The sequence below is a fragment of the Dendropsophus ebraccatus genome, chromosome 6 (genome assembly GCF_027789765.1).
Source record: "Dendropsophus ebraccatus isolate aDenEbr1 chromosome 6, aDenEbr1.pat, whole genome shotgun sequence".
Taxonomy (NCBI): domain Eukaryota; kingdom Metazoa; phylum Chordata; class Amphibia; order Anura; family Hylidae; genus Dendropsophus; species Dendropsophus ebraccatus.
In genome coordinates this window covers 275,001-295,478 of record NC_091459.1, presented here as the reverse complement: position 1 = coordinate 295,478, position 20,478 = coordinate 275,001, and the positions used below count along the sequence as shown (strand labels likewise).

Sequence of the window (20,478 nt, the reverse complement as noted above, 5' to 3'; positions counted from 1 at the left end):
AGGTTATATTATTATTATTATTATTATTATTATTATATTATCACATCACCATTGCACAGGTTATATTATTATTATTATTATTATTATTATTATTATTATTATATATTATCACATCACCATTGCACAGGTTATATTATTATTATTATTATTATTATTATTATTATTATTATACTATATTATCACATCACCATTGCACAGGTTATATTATTATTATTATTATTATTATTATTATTATTATTATTCTATATTATCACATCACCATTGCACAGGTTATATTATTATTATTATTATTATTCTATATTATCACATCACCATTGCACAGGTTATATTATTATTATTATTATTATACTATATTATCACATCACCATTGCACAGGTTATATTATTATTATTATTATTATACTATATTATCACATCACCATTGCATTTCCCAGTTATAGTTCCTTTCTGCTCTAAGTAAAATAATATTTTCTCACATTGCTTCTCATCTCTATTATCCCTATATCCCATATACCCCATTATCCCTATATCCCATATACCCCATTATCCCTATATCCCATATACCCCATTATCCCTATATCCCATATACCCCATTATCCCTATATCCCATATACTCCATTATCCCTATATCCCATATACCCCATTATCCCTATATCCCATATACCCCATTATCCCTATATCCCATATACCCCATTATCCCTATATCCCATATACTCCATTATCCCTATATCCCATATACCCCATTATCCCTATATCCCATATACCCCATTATCCCTCTCCCATATACCCCATTATCCCTATATCCCATATACCCCATTATCCCTATATCCCATATACCCCATTATCCCTATATCCCATATACCCCATTATCCCTATATCCCATATACCCCATTATCCCTATATCCCATATACCCCATTATCCCTCTCCCATATACCCCATTATCCCTATATCCCATATACCCCATTATCCCTATATCCCATATACCCCATTATCCCTATATCCCATATACCCCATTATCCCTCTCCCATATACCCCATTATCCCTATATCCCATATACTCCATTATCCCTATATCCCATATACTCCATTATCCCTATATCCCATATACCCCATTATCCCTATATCCCATATACCCCATTATCCCTATATCCCATTATCCCTCTCTCCCATATAGCCCCTCTCCCATATACCCCATTATCCCTATATCCCATATACCCCATTATCCCTCCCTCCCATAAATCCCATTATCCCTATATCCCATATACCCCATTATCCCTATATCCCATATACCCCATTATCCCTATATCCCATATACCCCATTATCCCTATATCCCATATACCCCATTATCCCTATATCCCATATACCCCATTATCCCTCCCTCCCATAAATCCCATTATCCCTATATCCCATATACCCCATTATCCCTATATCCCATATACCCCATTATCCCTCTCCCATATACCCCATTATCCCTATATCCCATATACTCCATTATCCCTCTCTCCCATATACCCCATTATCCCTATATCCCATATACCCCATTATCCCTATATCCCATATACCCCATTATCCCTATATCCCATATACTCCATTATCCCTATATCCCATATACTCCATTATCCCTCTCTCCCATATACCCCATTATCCCTATATCCCATATACCCCATTATCCCTATATCCCATATACCCCATTATCCCTATATCCCATTATCCCTCTCTCCCATATAGCCCCTCTCCCATATACCCCATTATCCCTATATCCCATATACCCCATTATCCCTCCCTCCCATAAATCCCATTATCCCTATATCCCATATACCCCATCAGCTCCTCACTATCATCTCCCACTGAATCCACAGAAGTGACAATGAAGACAGCGATGTGATCAGTTACGGATATCACGGATTGTTCCGGTGTTCCCACCCGTACGCTGTGATTGACAACTTACCAAATATAATGAGGGGAAGTTCCACCCATAATTCTGCTAATCGAAAAAGTAAAAATGGGGCAATGATCCCTCCAAGGTCGCACATCCCCGAACACAGGGACACACCAAAGTTTCTGTAATGAGGGAAAGGCGAAAATCAGAGAAATATAAGACTGTTAAATAAGTATAATATATATAACATACATGATGGAAACCATAGGCCACATGGGCCGTCATGTATATAACCCGCTTAGGACATGGATATAATGTTACCGCTATATACAGGGGCGTAGCTAGGATTCACGGGACCCCATAGCAAAAAAACTGTATGGGGCCCCCCTCCCCTACACACTAATATATATCTCACACATACACATATACACTCGGTGATGTGGCCAAAAAAAAATAAAAAATTCTCTTGTGGCCAGAGGCAGAATCCTATGGTTATATACATAGATGCAGGAGCAGACTACCTTCTGCTTAACCCTTTATTTACTGCAGTGTGTAAGTGACCCAGTGTTCTCTTACATGCTGCAACACAAACAAAGGGTTAATGCAGAAGACAATTAGCTCTCTCCTTCACTACTCCTGCACTGATAACCCCTGACCTCTGCAGGAGCTCAGAGAACAGAGGTCAGAGGTTATCAGAGTAGTCAGGCAGAGAGCTAATTGTCTTCTGTATTAACCCTTTGTTTGTGTTGCAGCATGTACGAGAACACTGGGTCACTTACACTGCAGTAAATAAGGGGTTAAGCCAAAGGATACAGGAGGCTCTTATCTTCCCTGGGCCCCCTCCCTCCACGGGCCCCATAGCAACCGCCTTCCCTGCCTCTATGGTAGCTACGCCACTGGCTATATATGTATATAAAGCTTTGTGCGCCTCCATGTGGTGGACGCTGGTCAGCTCTGGAACTGGATTCATGGAAAGGACGTCCTAGAGCCAGGGCCGCACTACCAGCTGCTGCTGCTCTAGGCACTGAACCTGAAGACGCCATCTTGGGAAGCGTGGGGGAGCCTGGTTTCGACCACAGGCATTTCTCTACATGGAGAAACATTGAATTGCGTTTTTCATAGTTTTTAACGGCTTAAAACATGAACAAATTTCAACATTGATCAATGATTAGAGGCGTCTGCATATTGTCCAACCAAATCCTCACCACACGATTGGTAGATTGGTAGGTAACAGCTCCAGGCGTCACATTTACCACCGCCACACCAGACCTGGTACAGCCATACTGTGATTGGATAACACCCCCATACCACTATACTGTGACTGGATAACACCGCCACACCAGACCTGACCAATACCACCATACTGTGACTGGATAACACCGCCACACCAGACCTGACCAATACCGCCATACTGTGACTGGAGAACACCGCCACACCAGACCTGACCAATACCGCCATACTGTGATTGGATAACACTGACACACCAGACCTGACCAATACCGCCATACTGTGATTGGATAACACTGACACACCAGACCTGACCAATGCCGCCATACTGTGACTGGATAACACCCATGGCCGGCGTTAGGGGGGGGCAAGCAGGGCAAATGCCCAGGGCCCCCATCCCCCAGGGGCCCCCTCCCGCACTTCCAGTAGGAGAGGAGAGCACAGACAGCGTCCTGCAGCGTCTGGCAGTGATCCCCGGCTGCTGCCATCAGGGGTCACGCAGAGGCTGCAGGACGCAGGGCTGGTGTCTGCTCCGTGTGTGTAGCTCCCCCTCCCCCTCCCTCCAGCTCCTCTTACTGCACGTGACTTCCTGCTCTGGTGTGGAGCTGTCGGGACGATGGAGGAGAGGGCTGCCGGGTGAGGATGACAGCCTGCTGCTGCTGCAAGGAACATGAGGGGGATTCACCACTACAACCAGCATGCTAGAGGGGGTAAGTATACTGTACATGTAGTGTGTAATGTGTATGAATGTAGGTGTATAATGCATGAATGTAGTGTGTGTTACATGTCCTGTGTGTAGTGTGTGGGCTGGATGGTTTGTATCTGTATAATGTGTTTTCATGGATGTGTGTGTGTGTGTGTGTGTGTATATGTATATATATATATATATATATATATATATATATATATATATATATATATATAATGGTGTGTGTGTGTATATATATATATATATATATATATATATATAGCTGTGTGTGTGTGTGTATATATATATATATATATATATATATATATATATATATAGCTGTTTGTGATTGGGTGAATAAATCCTCACTATACACTACTGGAGTGCCGTCCTCGTGTTCAATTTTTTATATATATATATATATATATATAAAATGGTGTGTGTGTGTATATATATATATATATATATATATATATATATTATATATATATATATATAATGGTGTGTGTGTATATATATATATATATATATATTATATATATATATAAAATGGTGTGTGTGTGTGTATATATATATATATATATATATATATATATATATATATATATATAATGGTGTGTGTGTATTAGCACTGCTGACTCCAAGTGTTGAGGTGAATAGACTGTATATAGGAGCTGCAGCCATTCTCTGGCCTCATCAGTCCTATGTAATTGCTGCAGGTGACCACTGAGGCCGCTGATTGGCTGCAGCTCCTATGTATATAAGGCAATACGGTGAGAAAAAAAAATAAGGTGGTATTCAGTCCTTAGGTGGTGGTCACTGTATGGCGGTAATATTGGTCTGTATATAGAGTCATTATGCAGGTGGTCACTCTTTGGCATTAATATTGCTCTGTATATAGTGTATATATAGTCATTACTGCCATAGATTGACTACCACATAATGACACTATATACAGACCAATATTACCGCCATACAGTGACCACCACATAATGACTATATACACTATATACAGACCAATAGTACAGCCATAGAGTGATCGCCACATAATATTGGTCTGGATACAGAGTCATTATGCAGTGGTCAATCTATGGCGGTAATATTGGTCTGTATATAGTGTGTATATAGAGTTATGTGGCGGTCACTCTATGGCGGTAATATTGGTCTGTATATAGTGTATATAAAGTCATTATGGGGCGGTCACTTTATGGTGATAATATTGGCCTATATATAGTGTGTTTTCTTCAATAACGGTATGGAGGTAATATTTGGTCCTGATTATAGTGATTTTTTTATTTTATTTTTTTAATGCAATTCATATAAATAGTTCTTGTGTTTACACCACTAGCGGCAGTCCTGGCATGTAGTGGCAGTCCCATAATGTAGCGGCAGTCCCAGAATGTAGCGGCAGTCCCAGAATGTAGCGGCAGTCCTGCCATGTAGGGGCAGTCCCATAATGTAGGGGCAGTCCCATAATGTAGCGGCAGTCCCGGCATGTAGGGGCAGTCCCGGCATGTAGCGGCAGTCCCGACATGTAGCGGCAGTCCCGACATGTAGCGGAAGTCCTGACATGTAGCGGCAGTCCTGACATGTAGCGGCAGTCCTGACATGTAGCGGCAGTCCCGACATGTAGCGGCAGTCCCGACATGTAGCGGCAGACCCATAATGTAGCTGCAGTCCTGACATGTAGCGGCAGTCCTGGCATATAGCGGCAGTCCCGGCATGTAACCTTCTGAACTGAGTAAGGGCCCTAATACATGGAGCGAAAATTGTCCGAATCAGGACGCTATCGCTCTGAGAGGACACTGGGGAACATGATCAGGTAGTATATATCACAGACAAGGCCTGAGGACACCGGGGGACCTTAATCAGGTAGTATATATCTTTATTGTTTACTATATACAGCAAGGATTGCACACACATCACTAATGATATACTGTATATATACACATAGGGGGGGAAATTTATCAAACATGGTGTAAAATGAAACTTGCTCAGTTGCCCCTAGCAACCAATCAGATTCCACCTTTCATTACTCACATTCTAAGTAGGTGGAATCTGATTGGTTGCTAGGGGCAACTGAGCCAATTCTTCTTTACACCAGTTTGATAAATCTCCTCCATAGCTTTTGCTGCATCATAAAAGAGCCATGTAGTAGGCTCTCTAAGCGAGCTCCATTCTACCAGATTGGCGCTCGCTTCTGCGGAATATCAGGCCGTGTAATACGGCCTTAAAAGTGGCCGTACACTTCCAATAACTGCTGGCTGAACAATCCTTCAGCTGACAATTATCTGTCCCATCCGGTCCCGTCCTCCCCATACACAGAAATTTGGCACATCTGAGTGTTCCTGTGTTCTCTATGAGAGGGGAAAGCCATAGCCATACAGATCTGATGCCGGCTTATCTCTCTGAGAACAAAGAGGTTGGGCGTTGATTTTCCATCAAGCTCTACCCCCTATGTCCACTGATATCATCTGTCAGAGGACTGTCCAGAGAGCCCCATACACCTTACGCTGATGGCCGAACCCACCAGGAGCAACAGGTACCAGCAACAAAAGAGTAACATGTATGGGGACCTTAAATTGTTGCTAAAATATTTCAGCATTTGGGGCCCCACCTTTAACTTCGCCCAGGGCCACATCTAGTCTAAAACCGGCCCTGATAACACCGCCATACCAGACTTGACCAATGCCGCCATACTGTGACTGGATAACACCGCCACACCAGACCTGAACAATACTGTCATACTGTGACTGGATAACACTGCCATACCAGACCTAACCAATACCACCATACTGTGATTGGATAACACCGCCACACCAGACCTGGTACAGCCATACTGTGACTGGAGAACACCCCCATACCACTATACTGTGACTGCATAACAGGGCTCCAGACTAAAAAATTTACCTAGGAGCCATTGGCTCCTAACCTGAAAAATTTAGGCGCCAAATAGAATATTTGGTCGCCAACATTTGAAACCATGTAAAATTAATGTTATGGTAAATGGGACTTACTGTGTGCAGAGGCCGCGGCAGCAGCCTCCTCCTCCTTTACTGTGTGCAGAGGCCGCGGCAGCCTCCTCCTCCCTTACTGTGTGCAGAGGCCGCAGCAGCCTCCTCCTCCTCCTCCTTTAGATTCTCTCTTTTCTTAGTTTGAAAACGTTCAACATGGAAACTTGCAACTTGACAACCATATCCAGTCTGACAACCATATCCAGTCTGACTCAGTACTTCAGCCTCACTTGGCTAGCCTATTAATGAGGCTTACTCTTCTGAACTTGAACTTAAAGGGAACCTGTCGACCCCCGTGCCGGGGTGACAGGCTCCCAACCCCCCGTTAGAGCCCCCTATACTTACCTCATCGCGCCGGGTCCCGCTTCTGAAGATGGTCGGGTCACGGAGATCTCAGCCGCTGCAGCCTGACGCGCACACTGAGAGATGAGTCCAACCCTCATAGAGAATGATGGAGCGCTGGACTCTCCCGTCATTCTCTATGAGCGTTGGACTCATCTCTCAGCGCACGCCGGGCTGCAGCGGCTGAGATCTCCGTGACCCGACCATCTTCAGAAGCGGGACCCGGCGGGATCAGGTGAGTATAGGGGGTTCTAACGGGGGGTTGGGAGCCTGTCACCCCGTCACCGGGGGTGACAGGTTCCCTTTAAAAGCTTGCAACAGTCTATACATACTGAGCTAGACTTATGACTGCAGCCATAGTGACCCCCCACAAGATGTGTATATAGATAGATATATCTCTCACCTAGTGACTAATGCAAGTGACCCCCTACAATACAGACACCTGAGGGGCCCTGATAATAATAATATGTGCATATATCTATCTCCAGTGTCTGCAGCCAGTTTGCCCTACACTTATAGATGGCCCCCTCCCCTTATAGATGACCCCCTCTACCCCCATTATAGATGCCCCCTCCTCCCATTATAGATACCCCCTCTTCCCCCCCCCTTATAGATGCCCCCTCTTCTCCCCCCCATTATAGATGCCCCCTCTTCTCCCCCCCATTATAGATGCCCCCTCTTCTCCCCCCCATTATAGATGCCCCCTCTTCTCCCCCCCCATTATAGATGCCCCCTCTTCTCCCCCCCATTATAGATGGCCCCCTGTCCTTATAGATGACCCCCTCTACCCCCATTATAGATGCCCCCTCCTCCCCCCATTATAGATACCCCCTCTTCTCCCCCCCTTATAGATGCCCCCTCTTCTCCCCCCCATTATAGATGCCCCCTCTTCTCCCCCCCATTATAGATGCCCCCTCTTCTCCCCCCCATTATAGATGCCCCCTCTTCTCCCCCCCATTATAGATGCCCCCTCTTCTCCCCCCCATTATAGATACCCCCTCTTCTCCCCCCCATTATAGATGCCCCCTCTTCTCCCCCCCATTATAGATGCCCCCTCTTCTCCCCCCCCATTATAGATGCCCCCTCTTCTCCCCCCCATTATAGATGCCCCCTCCTCCCCCCCATTATAGATGCCCCCTCTCCCCCCATTATAGATGCCCCCCTTCTCTTCCCCCCATTATAGATGCCCCCCCCTTCTCTTCCCCCCATTATAGATGCCCCCCCTTTCCTCTATGCTAAGCAATATTTAAAAAAAACAAACACACAAACTCACCTGACAACCCGCTCCCCCGGCGATCCTCTTCTTCTTCAGCCGCTGTTCCCGGCTGATGCGCGGCTGCCGGGGGTGTCCCGTCCTATCCCCGGCAGCGCGGCGCGTCAGTGAGCTCCCTGTACGCCGGGGCTGTGACTTCTGACACAGGAAGCGTCTCTGACGCGCGCTTCCTGTGCCGGAAGTCAGGGCCCCAGGCAGCTCACTGATGCGCCGCGCTGCCGGGGATAGGACGGGACACCCCCGGCAGCCGCGCATCAGCCGCGCATCTTAAAGAGACAGCGCGCTGCCGCCGGGGCCAGTCGCAAATGGCGCCCAGATTAATAAATCTGGTCGCCATTTGCAAAATGTCGGTCGCATTGGCGACCATTTTGGTCGCCATCTGGAGCCCTGCATAACACTGCCACACCATACCTGACCAATACCGCCATACTGTGCCTGGATAACACCGCCACACCAGACCTGACCAATACCGACATACTGTGACTGAATAGCACCACTATACCAGACCTGACTAATATCACCATAACCCCCCCAGCCCCTCCTCGAAAAGACACAAGATTTACTGGCAAGTCTGAATGGGATGTGGGAGACTTTAAGAAAAAAAAAAAAGTTGTTTCTTTCCCCCTGGTCCCTGGTGCTGCCCTAAGCATCGGACCACGGGTGCCTAGTGGTAAATACGGCTCTGCCTGCCTCCGATCCTCTGGTGGGCCAGTTCGACACTGAAGGCAGCAACTGAACTAAGGGGAAAGGAGGAGATAGAAAGAATGACAGTTGTTAAGTCTGGAGAAGAGACGTATAAAGGGGAGAGATAGTATAATTATTGGGAAATATGGGGATATATACACTGAGAAGAACAAAAATTAGGCCAGTTCCCAATAAAACACTCTCTTTATTATAGTGCTTAAAAAATATCCCTATATTGTAATCCGAATTCTTCTTCTTCCAGCCATTCCTCTGCGATTAATAAAGCCTGAACTGCTTTGCGCACAGACTCTGTTCAAACTGCGTTCCGAAGCCCTCGGCAGTGACAGGTGTGCTATCTATTTTTGGTTTCGATCGAATTTGTCATTTTTAAGAAATTTACTTTTAAAGACCCCTAATTTCCCATAGGAAATAATGGCTCAATGAAAATAATGGCCACACTGTAAACACTAACAGCCAATCACAGCACATATGCAAATAGCTGAAATATAGCAGCCAACAGGAACTCTAAGGTCTGAGCCACTGATCGGAGCAGAGCGGGCACTTCATGACAGTTACGGGGAATGGATCGGAGCAGGGTGGGCACTTCATGACTGTTACGGGGAATGGATTGGAGCAGGGCAGGCACTTGTCAGGTATATGCTGCAGCTGCTATATATGTGATATATAAGTTACTGTACAGTATAGCAGCATGTGGTATATAATATATAGTAACTGTATAACCCTGATAACACAGCAGCTGGATATGTGATATATAAGTTACTGTACAGTATAGCAGCATGTGGTATATAATGTATAGTAACTGTATAACCCTGATAACACAGCAGCAGCTGGATATGTGATATATAAGTTATTGTACAGTATAGCAGCATGTGGTATAGAATGTATAGTAACTGTATAACCCTGATAACACAGCAGCAGCTGGATATGTGATATATAAGTTACTGTACAGTATAGCAGCATGTGGTATATAATGTATAGTAACTGTATAACCCTGATAACACAGCAGCAGCTGGATATGTGATATATAAGTTACTGTTTAGTATAGCAGCATGTGGTGTATAATGTATAGTAACTGTATAACCCTGATAACACAGCAGCTGGATATGTGATATATAAGTTACTGTACAGTATAGCAATCAGCATGTGGTGTATAATGTATAGTAACTGTATAACCCTGATAACACAGCAGCAGCTGGATATGTGATATATAAGTTACTGTACAGTATAGCAGCATGTGGTATATAATGTATAGTAACTGTATAACCCTGATAACACTGCAGCAGCTGGATATGTGATATATAAGTTACTGTACAGTATAGCAGCATGTGGTGTATAATGTATAGTAACTGTATAACCCTGATAACACAGCAGCTGGATATGTGGTATATAAGTTACTGTACAGTATAGCAGCATGTGGTATATAATGTATAGTAACTGTATAACCCTGATAACACTGCAGCTGGATATGTGATATATAGTTACTGTACAGTATAGGAATCGGCATGTGGTGTATAATGTATAGTAACTGAATAACCCTGATAACACTGCAGCAGCTGGATATGTGATATATAAGTTACTGTACAGTATAGCAGCATGTGGTGTATAATGTATAGTAACTGTATAACCCTGATAACACAGCAGCAGCTGGATATGTGATATATAAGTTACTGTACAGTATAGCAGCATGTATTATATAATGTATAGTAACTGTATAACCCTGATAACACTGCAGCTGGATATGTGATATATAAGTTACTGTACAGTATAGCAGCATGTGATGTATAATGTATAGTAACTGTATAACCCTGATAACACAGCAGCTGGATATGTGATATATAAGTTACTGTACAGTATAGCAGCATGTGGTATATAATGTATAGTAACTGTATAACCCTGATAACACATCAGCAGCAGCTTGTAGGTAAAGAATGGAGCTGCAGATCCCCATAATGCAGTAGCGTAGTACAACAGGCTAGAATAGAGAAACAGGGCTGCTGTCAGAGGTCTGTGTGGTCACATGACAGCAATGGGGAAGGGGGTGTGTATTCAGCATGGACCAATCAGGACTGACAGAGACTACAGGGAGCAGGAAGGAATGAGCAGGGCAGATGTGGGCACATACATCCAGCGCTCACTGTCCGGGGAGAGAGGGGTTACAGCTATGGAGAGATTACCTCCACAGTCCTGTCCTCTGATGTAAGCCCCAGCCTGAAGTGGATCTGCTATGATTTGGAAGGTGAGGGAGTCTTCCTGGGTCAGAGTACAGGGCTGCAGACCACTCTATGCAAACCATAGAGTTTCCTCCTGACCGTCACCAGAGGCCTGGCTAGCCTCATGCGCTCTACCGTGGGAGCTGTATTGCCGGCCTGCACCCGCCCTCGACTTAGAACCAGTGCCTAAAGGGACCTATACAACTGTGTAACAGTTGGGTCATCTGCATTCTCCGGTGAGTAAGGTTCTGTGTCTGCCACCTCCTCATCCTCCTCCATTACTGCCGAGACCTGCTGCCACAAAGTGCCCAACGCTTGTTCCAGTAAAAATATCACCAAAACGGTGATGCTGATAAGGGAATCGTCTCAACTGACCATTTTGGTGGACTCTTCAAAACTGGCAAGGATGGCGCACATGATGCTACCTGTTGAGTTTGGGGATCCTGCCTGTGCACCATCCCAGCAGTTTTGGAGAATGTCGACGGAGACCTAAAGGCACCAGAGGCAGCGTCAGCCACCAAAGTCACCCAGTGAGCAGTCAAGGATATGTAACGACCTTGACCGCGCTTACTGGTCCATGTGTCTGTAGTGAGATGGACCTTGGTGGACACAGATGCAGCTTGAGATATTTTCTGCAACGTGCTGGGCCAGGGCAGGGACAGTTTTTCTTGCAAAGAAATGCCTGCTAGGTATCTGATACTGGGGACATGCCAGGGCCAGAACGTGGCAGAAGCCATTTGTGTCCACCAGGCGGAAAGGCAACAATTCCAAAGCCAACAGACTGGCAATGGCGATATTTAGCTTTTTGGCTTTGGTTTGGTTGGGGTGAAAGCATTTCTTATGCTCCCACACCTCCTTGAAAGTGGAGGAGGAGGCAGTAGATGTGACGGTAGTTGGAAGCGCAGGACCTGTGTGTCCTATTCTCTCTGACTATTCCACAGCAATTTCTGCTTTCCCTGCATGTGCCTGGTCATACTCGTGGTAATTAAACACTTTTCATTTTCTCCTCTACTGACGCGTTGCCGGCAAATACGACAAATCACCTCAGTAGGAAAATCAGAGGCTTGATCAAAAAAGGCCGAGGCTTCACAGGTTCAGGACCTCTTAGACGGCGAAAACCTAGTAGCAGTCTCCCCGCTGCCACCACTGACCATGGCTGGCGCAGTAATATCAGCGGACTTGTGCGACTGCCCTCTCCCTTTCTTGGGTGGGACCCGCACCTATGCACCTAACTCATCCTCCACTGATGATGCCCTCGGCATCTTTTGCTCCAAAGACCACGTCGGATCTGACATATCATCATCATCGTCATGACAGGTGACTTCCTCTATCTGACAGTCTACATCCTCAAACTGCGGGATAGAAGCCACAGGCACTTTTAGGTATTGATGACCGTTCGGTATTTCTGACGACAGACCAGCTTCCCGATCCTCCTCTGAGGGCATCAGCCATTGGGCGTCAGAGCAGACTAAATCATCTTCTTTGGCCTCTTGACCTTTTGAACATTCCTTCTGACCCTAACTGCATTGTGAGGTCAAAGAGCTCTTCAGAATGTGGATTATTTTCAGTGGCCTGTATATTGGGGAGGGACATTCTACCATGTTTGCTTCCAGTTGGACTGCAATGATGATTATGACATTTGTGGCCGTGACTGAGAGGAAGAGGAGGTCAAAGCGCTTGATTCAGGGTCCGATAACCACTGAAGAACAGATTGACAACGCTGTTCATTAATAAGGCGCACAGGAAACTGTGCAAGAGAGGACAGGCCTGACGGTCCTGCTCCTGACCATGTTCTCGCTTGTATGTTGGCCGGAGCACTGGAAGCCTGGTGCACTACCTCTATCTCCCCTTCCTACACCTGATACTGCTCGCCTACCACCTCTGCTTCTCACCATGTTCACAAGATAGGATATAAAATGTTAGATAGAAGATACAACAAAACAAAAAAATCCAACAGATCTACCCAGTCTCGATAAATCCACGTAAACAAATCAGATGTACAATTAATTACTGGGTATAACAGATGTGAAGGATTCCGTATTTTTTTATGACTAACAAAGAACGTATTTTAGCTTCTAGGAATACCGTTGTAATCAGTGAAGAAATGCACATACACAAACGAGATGTATGTTTAACCCCTTCCCTCCGCAGGACGTACCGGCATCTCCTGCGGGGGGTTGGGGAGGTTCAGAGAGGGGCTGGGCCGTGGCCCCGCTCTGAACCGACGCAATCCCGGCTGCTTACTGCTTACAGCACTGGACCGCAACTATTAGTGGGTGCCGCCAATCGGCAGCGCCCGCTAATTAGGACAGTTAGATGCAGCTGTCAAACATGACAGCTGCATCTAACTGTCTTGTGTCCCCCTCTCCCTGGTGTCTAGTGGCCGGATCTCCTTCCCGCATCGCAGAGGGGAGATCCGGTGTACTGAGCCGGCTGGGGCTCAGCGTCAGAATGACGCTGATCCTGGCTCGGCAATCTATTTAGATGGTGTGCTGCAGACCATTGTAATAGAGCACCGATCTGATGGATCGGTGCTCTATTATATACACAGCATTTATCTCAATGGGAGATCAGTGCTGTGTATATAGAAGTCCCCCAGGGAGATCAGTGCTGTGTATATAGAAGTCCCCCAGGGAGATCAGTGCTGTGTATATAGAAGTCCCCCAGGGACATCAGTGCTGTGTATATAGAAGTCCCCCAGGGAGATCAGTGCTGTGTATATACAAGTCCCCCAGGGAGATCAGTGCTGTGTATATACAAGTCCCCCAGGGAGATCAGTGCTGTGTATATACAAGTCCCCCAGGGATCAGTGCTGTGTATATACAAGTCCCCCAGGGAGATCAGTGCTGTGTATATAAGTCCCCCAGGGAGATCAGTGCTGTGTATATAGAAGTCCCCCAGGGATCAGTGCTGTGTATATAGAAGTCCCCCAGGGAGATCAGTGCTGTGTATATAGAAGTCCCCCAGGGAGATCAGTGCTGTGTATATAAGTCCCACAGGGAGATCAGTGCTGTGTATATAGAAGTCCCCCAGGGAGATCAGTGCTGTGTATATAAGTCCCCCAGGGAGATCAGTGCTGTGTATATACAAGTCCCCCAGGGAGATCAGTGCTGTGTATATACAAGTCCCCCAGGGAGATCAGTGCTGTGTATATAGAAGTCCCCCAGGGAGATCAGTGCTGTGTGTATAGGAGTCGCCCAGGGAGATCAGTGCTGTGTATATAAGTCCCCCAGGGAGATCAGTGCTGTGTATATAGAAGTCGCCCAGGGAGATCAGTGCTGTGTGTATAGGAGTCGCCCAGGGAGATCAGTGCTGTGTATATAAGTCGCCCAGGGAGATCAGTGCTGTGTATATAGAAGTCGCCCAGGGTGATCAGTGCTGTGTATATAGAAGTCCCCCAGGGGGCTTCTAATTACTGTTAGTGGGAAAAAAAGTGTTTTTAATAATAAAATATCCCCTCCCCTAATAAAAGTGTGAATCACCCCCCTTTTCCCATTTTATAAATAAAAATAAACAAATATATTTGACATCGCTGCGTGCATAATCGCCCGAAATATTAAATTATCACATTCCTGATCATGTACGGTAAACGGCGTAAGCGCAAAAAAGTGCAAAATTATGCAATTTTGGTTGCATCAAATTCTGAAAAATTGTGATAAAAAGCGATCAAAAAGTCCCATTTACTTAAGTAAGGTACCGATAGAAAGATCACATCATGGCGCAAAAAATGACACCTCACACAGCCCCATAGACCAAAGGATAAAAGCGCTATAAGCCTGGGAATGGAGCGATTAGATTTTTTGAAAGGTTTAGATTTTTTACAAGCCATCAAATAATATAAAATATTAAAATAAATAATATCGTTGTAATCGTAAAAACCTGAGGAACATATATAACATGTCAGTTTTACCATATGGTGCATGGCGTAAACACAAAACCACCCCAAATAAAAAATATTGCGTTTTATTTTCAATTTCACTGTGCATATATATTTTTTTCTGGTTTCACAATATATTTTATGCAAAAATTAAGTCTGCCATTGCAAAGTACAATTAGTTGCACAAAAAATAAGGGCTCATGTGGGTCTGTAGGTGAAAAATGCAACTGCTATGGCCTTTTAAACCAGAGGGGGGAAAAACGAAAACGCAAAAACGAAAATATGCCCAGGAGGGAAGGGGTTAATCACTGTATAAGAGATGTGTACTATTTCGTATTTTCCCTCACAGGGGACCTTTTGCAGTTTATAGGAATAGAACTGTAATAACTCACGTACACAAATGAAATGTACGTTTAGTTACTGTATAACAGATATACACTTTTAGGCACAATGTATAGATTGCCAAATCCAATATGCAGCCTGCAATCCCAAAGATAATTATTGCTGTGGCTGCAATGGTGTCTATGGACAGGAAAATGCTTGTTGCAAATATGCTAGTGTAACTATGATGAACACACCATTAATCTCTCTAATCTTAATGCCTATTGCTGCGTTTACACGGAACGATTATCGCTCGAATTTTAACAATAACGATTGCATTTGAGCGGTAATCTTTCCGTGTAAACACAGCAAACGATCAAGCAACGAGCGAGAAAAAGTTCATTTTGATCTTTTAGCATGTTCTCAAATCGTTGTTCATTGTTCGCTAAAAATTCACAGATCGCTTTGTGTAAACAGTCTTTCAAAGATTCACCCTATGTAAAAGATGGGCTTAAGTGATCTTAAAAATGATCGCAATAACAATTTTTCTTATGAATTTTCTAACGATTTTTCTAACGATTTATTAGTCTAAATGCTGATTGTTATAAAACCCAAATCGTTGCTTCAAAATCGTTAAACGATCGATTGGGCGAATTATCGCTCTGTGTAAATGCAGCATGACTCTAATATCACTAATCTGTGGGATAGGCGTCTGTACAGAAAAGTGAGTGAGGAGACAATGGCGTCCAGAAAGCTGCACAGTGACTACTCAAAATGGCTGCATGCAGTCAGACGATGCTACACTGTGATAGCCGCCTGTACAGCACAGTCAGTGAGGAGAAAATGGCGCCCAGAACGCAGCACATTGATTAATGGAAATGGCAGCATGCAGTCAGACGATGCTACACTGTGATAGCCGCCTGTACAGCACAGTCAGTGAGGGAGGAGAAAATGGCGCCCAGAACGCAGCACATTGATTAATGGAAATGGCAGCGTGCAGGCAGACGATGCTGCACTGAGATTGACATCCACACAGCATGCCGAATGAGAAGAAAATGGCGCCCAGAACGCGGCACAGTGACTTTTATGTGACATAGTCATGTGATTTTAGCAGACAACGAGACCCTTACATCTCAGCAATGACGATTCTTCTCTGCACTGATTGGCTGGCAAAAAAGTCGCTCAACCGCTAACTCGAACAAACAGTAAAATGTTCAGTTCGAGAAAAGTTATGTTCGAGTTGAACATCTTGATTTTCTCGAACAGTTCCATCAACACTTGTAGTCACATACAGGTGATATATATATATATATATATATATACACTGTGGAGCGCTTGGCACTGTCCCTTTGACATACGATATGGGGGGGGGGCTGCTAGCGTGCAGTCTTGGCATGTGTGGAGTCTTTTGCACTTTAACAGGTGGTGCTCTGCATAAAGATCATCTGTTACACAGAGTGAAGGAACGAAGCAGAAAGCGGCAACTCACCAACCAGTGCGGTTTTATTCAAGACAACCGCCGTACATCCGCTCACCGGCAATAACATCCTGAGTGTGTTGCACTGAGGCTACGGCCGTTTCACGCTTTCCGCGCTTCAACTGGCCTTGTAATACGTAATGACGTGCGTAGGTTAAATATCCACCCCTTCCCCACGGATATACATGACGGCAACAAAACAAAGTGCAATTAAAGTGACAGTACACCAAAACTCGATTACTGCATAATACATACAATTACACAAATACAGATAGATCGTTACGATCATTCAGTCCAAGGGGACCCAATGCTCCAGTCTTTGCGATCCACACAGCTTCTCTTTGTAGCAACACTCTCCAGCGATCTCCGCCTCTTTTAGGAGTGTGAACAATCTCCAAACCTGCGAATCGCAAAACACTGGGATCACCATCATGTTTAACCATTACATGTTCAATTAGCCTAGGGGAGCCTACACCTGACCTTGAAATGCTCCCGAAATCTAACATATAAATATCTGATGGTCTAAAAAAACCCACACACGGGCACATGACTACATATACGACAAACTTACTTTTGCAGGTAATTAACTGATTGACACAATGTTCGTAACCGCCTAGATGGAAAGTTCTTGTACCCATGTTAGAATCACAGAAGCGGCAATGCCTACACGTAAAGTTTCCTTTAGGTAATCCCTCTCTCAGCCAGGTGCCTCTCGTCTCCGGGAGCACACTGTCGCTCAGGGTATCCCCTAGGGTTTTACCCGGTAGCGGATTATAACAGGTCCTTTTTGGGCGGTAGCCCGGGGCCCTGAGCTCCTGGGGGGCCAAGGCCACCCAAAAAGACTTACACTTTTAGTGGTGTATTGTCTCCGGACTACAGTTCTGTCATGATTTACAAAAAATCTATGGTTTTTAACAGCAATTTTTCACAAATCAGGGCATTATGACATTATCTACCCTGTACTATGAACACCACACCACTGCCATAATTACAGTGGGGTGGGGGGGCCCAGGCTTGGTGAACAGCCCGTGGCCTATGGTCAAGTTAATCCGCCCCTGGTTTTACCCCTACGGTAGGCTATCACAGGCTTGCTTTTTGTCACCATTTTTAGATCATTGTCCGCCTCTATAATGTGCCAGTGTCTGAGGATGGCGGCACGGACCCGGCTATCCATGCTGGTATGCTTAAAGGAAAAGCAGAACCTCTCTTCCTCCCCTATTGTTCTACTTCTCCTCTCACCTTTCTGGTAGGCTTCATCTATGGTTCTTTCTGGGTAACCCTTCTCTATCAGTCTCTTTTTTAAATCGACAGCCTGGCTCAGATAGGTCTCACGACGGCTATTAATCCTCTTCAGTCTTGTGAACTGTCCTACCGGGACAGCCGGGATCAGGATGATAGCGGTTATAATGCAGAAGAGAATTAGTAGCCGTCTCCTTCCTATACCCCTGAGTCATGAGGGTCCCATCTACTGCTACCACTACTGTGTCCAAAAATACCAACAGTTCACCGCCAAACTTAGCTGTGAAGAACATGTTGGAGTTATTGGTGGAATTGAGATGGTGCACAAAATTAGAGAAATCCTCCGGGGTCCCAGTCCATACCATGAAGAGGATTGGTACCTCCTGACTACCGGCACTGCGATAGGCACCCCTGTATCGTGTACTTACGCTAATTTATTCCTCGTAGCATTTGAGAAGGAGTACATTAATACTCCGAGGAATATGTACATGAAATACGTAAGGTCGTACCACAAATATGTGGACGACACCTTCATGGTATGGACTGGGACCCCAGAGGATTTCTCTAATTTTGTGCACCATCTCAATTCCACCAATAACTCCAACATGTTCTTCACAGCTAAGTTTGGCGGTGAATTGTTAGTATTTTTGGACACAGTAGTGGTAGCAGTAGATGGGACCCTCATGACTCAGGGGTATAGGAAGGAGACGGCTACTAATTCTCTTCTGCATTATAACCGCTATCATCCTGATCCCGGCTGTCCCGGTAGGACAGTTCACAAGACTGAAGAGGATTAATAGCCGTCGTGAGACCTATCTAATCCAGGCTGTCGATTTAAAAAAGAGACTGATAGAGAAGGGTTACCCAGAAAGAACCATAGATGAAGCCTACCAGAAAGTGGAGTAAGGTGAGAGGAGAAGTAGAACAATAGGGGAGGAAGAGAGGTTCTGCTTTTCCTTTAAGCATACCAGCATGGATAGCCGGGTCCATGACGCCATCCTCAGACACTGGCACATTATAGAGGCGGACAATGATCTAAAAATGGTGACAAAAAGCAAGCCTGTGATAGCCTACCGTAGGGGTAAAACCCTAGGGGATACCCTGAGCGACAGTGTGCTCCCGGAGACGAGAGGCACCTGGCTGAGAGAGGGATTACCTAAAGGAAACTTTACGTGTAGGCATTGCCTTGCCGCTTCTGTGATTCTAACATGGGTACAAGAACTTTCCATCTAGGCGGTTACGAACATTGTGTCAATCAGTTAATTACCTGCAAAAGTAAGTTTGTCGTATATGTAGTCATGTGCCCGTGTGGGTTTTTTTAGACCATCAGATACATATATGTTAGATTTCGGGAGCATTTCAAGGTCAGGTGTAGGCTCCCCTAGGCTAATTGAACATGTAATGGTTAAACATGATGGTGATCCCAGTGTTTTGCGATTCGCAGGTTTGGAGATTGTTCACACTCCTAAAAGAGGCGGAGATCGCTGGAGAGTGTTGCTACAAAGAGAAGCTGTGTGGATCGCAAAGACTGGAGCATTGGGTCCCCTTGGACTGAATGATCGTAACGATCTATCTGTATTTGTGTAATTGTATGTATTATGCAGTAATCGAGTTTTGGTGTACTGTCACTTTAATTGCACTTTGTTTTGTTGCCGTCATGTATATCCGTGGGGAAGGGGTGGATATTTAACCTACGCAGAACCACGTCATTACGTATTACGAGGCCAGTTGACGCGCGGAAAGTGTGAAACGGCCGTAGCAACACACTCAGGATGTTATTGCCGGTGAGCGGATGTACGGCGGTTGTCTTGAATAAAACCGCACTGGTTGGTGAGTTGCCGCTTTCTGCTTCGTTCCTTCACTCAGTATATATATATATATATACATATATATCTCACATACAGATGTTATCCAAACCAGCAATCTCTATGGTGTCCCAAGCCTTTCTATAACACTCTATACAGACATATAGGATAGTACCTCAGGGGTGTTGGGTAGAGTTCTGTATTTATAAAATAGACGATTTCGAAGGCCATGGTGATTCCCAGCCGTCCTAGAGTTGCCAGGGTTATTTTCAGCCATAAGAGATCTGCAGATAAGAAAACAGGAGTTTACAAGCTGATTATTTCTTCTTCAGTTTTACAATTGTCTGTAATTATTTTCCGATGGCTTCTCCAATGTTCTATGGGAGCTCTGCATCTCTCTACACCAAAAAATATACACATT

The 20,478-nt window shown here is 44.9% G+C and overlaps 1 protein-coding gene across 3 annotated transcripts in view; it reads right to left on the bottom strand.

The window, feature by feature from the left end:
• SLC22A3 (solute carrier family 22 member 3) overlaps nucleotides 1-20,478 on the bottom strand; it is a 205,728-nt gene that overhangs the window by 3,819 nt on the left and 181,431 nt on the right. For all 3 annotated transcript variants that reach the window (XM_069974365.1, XM_069974366.1, XM_069974367.1), the window contains exons 8-9: nucleotides 20,233-20,341; nucleotides 1,949-2,061 (exon numbers count right to left, since the gene is read on the bottom strand). In XM_069974365.1, coding sequence (XP_069830466.1) covers nucleotides 1,949-2,061; nucleotides 20,233-20,341 — 222 coding nt within the window. The remainder of the gene's footprint in view (nucleotides 1-1,948; nucleotides 2,062-20,232; nucleotides 20,342-20,478) is intronic.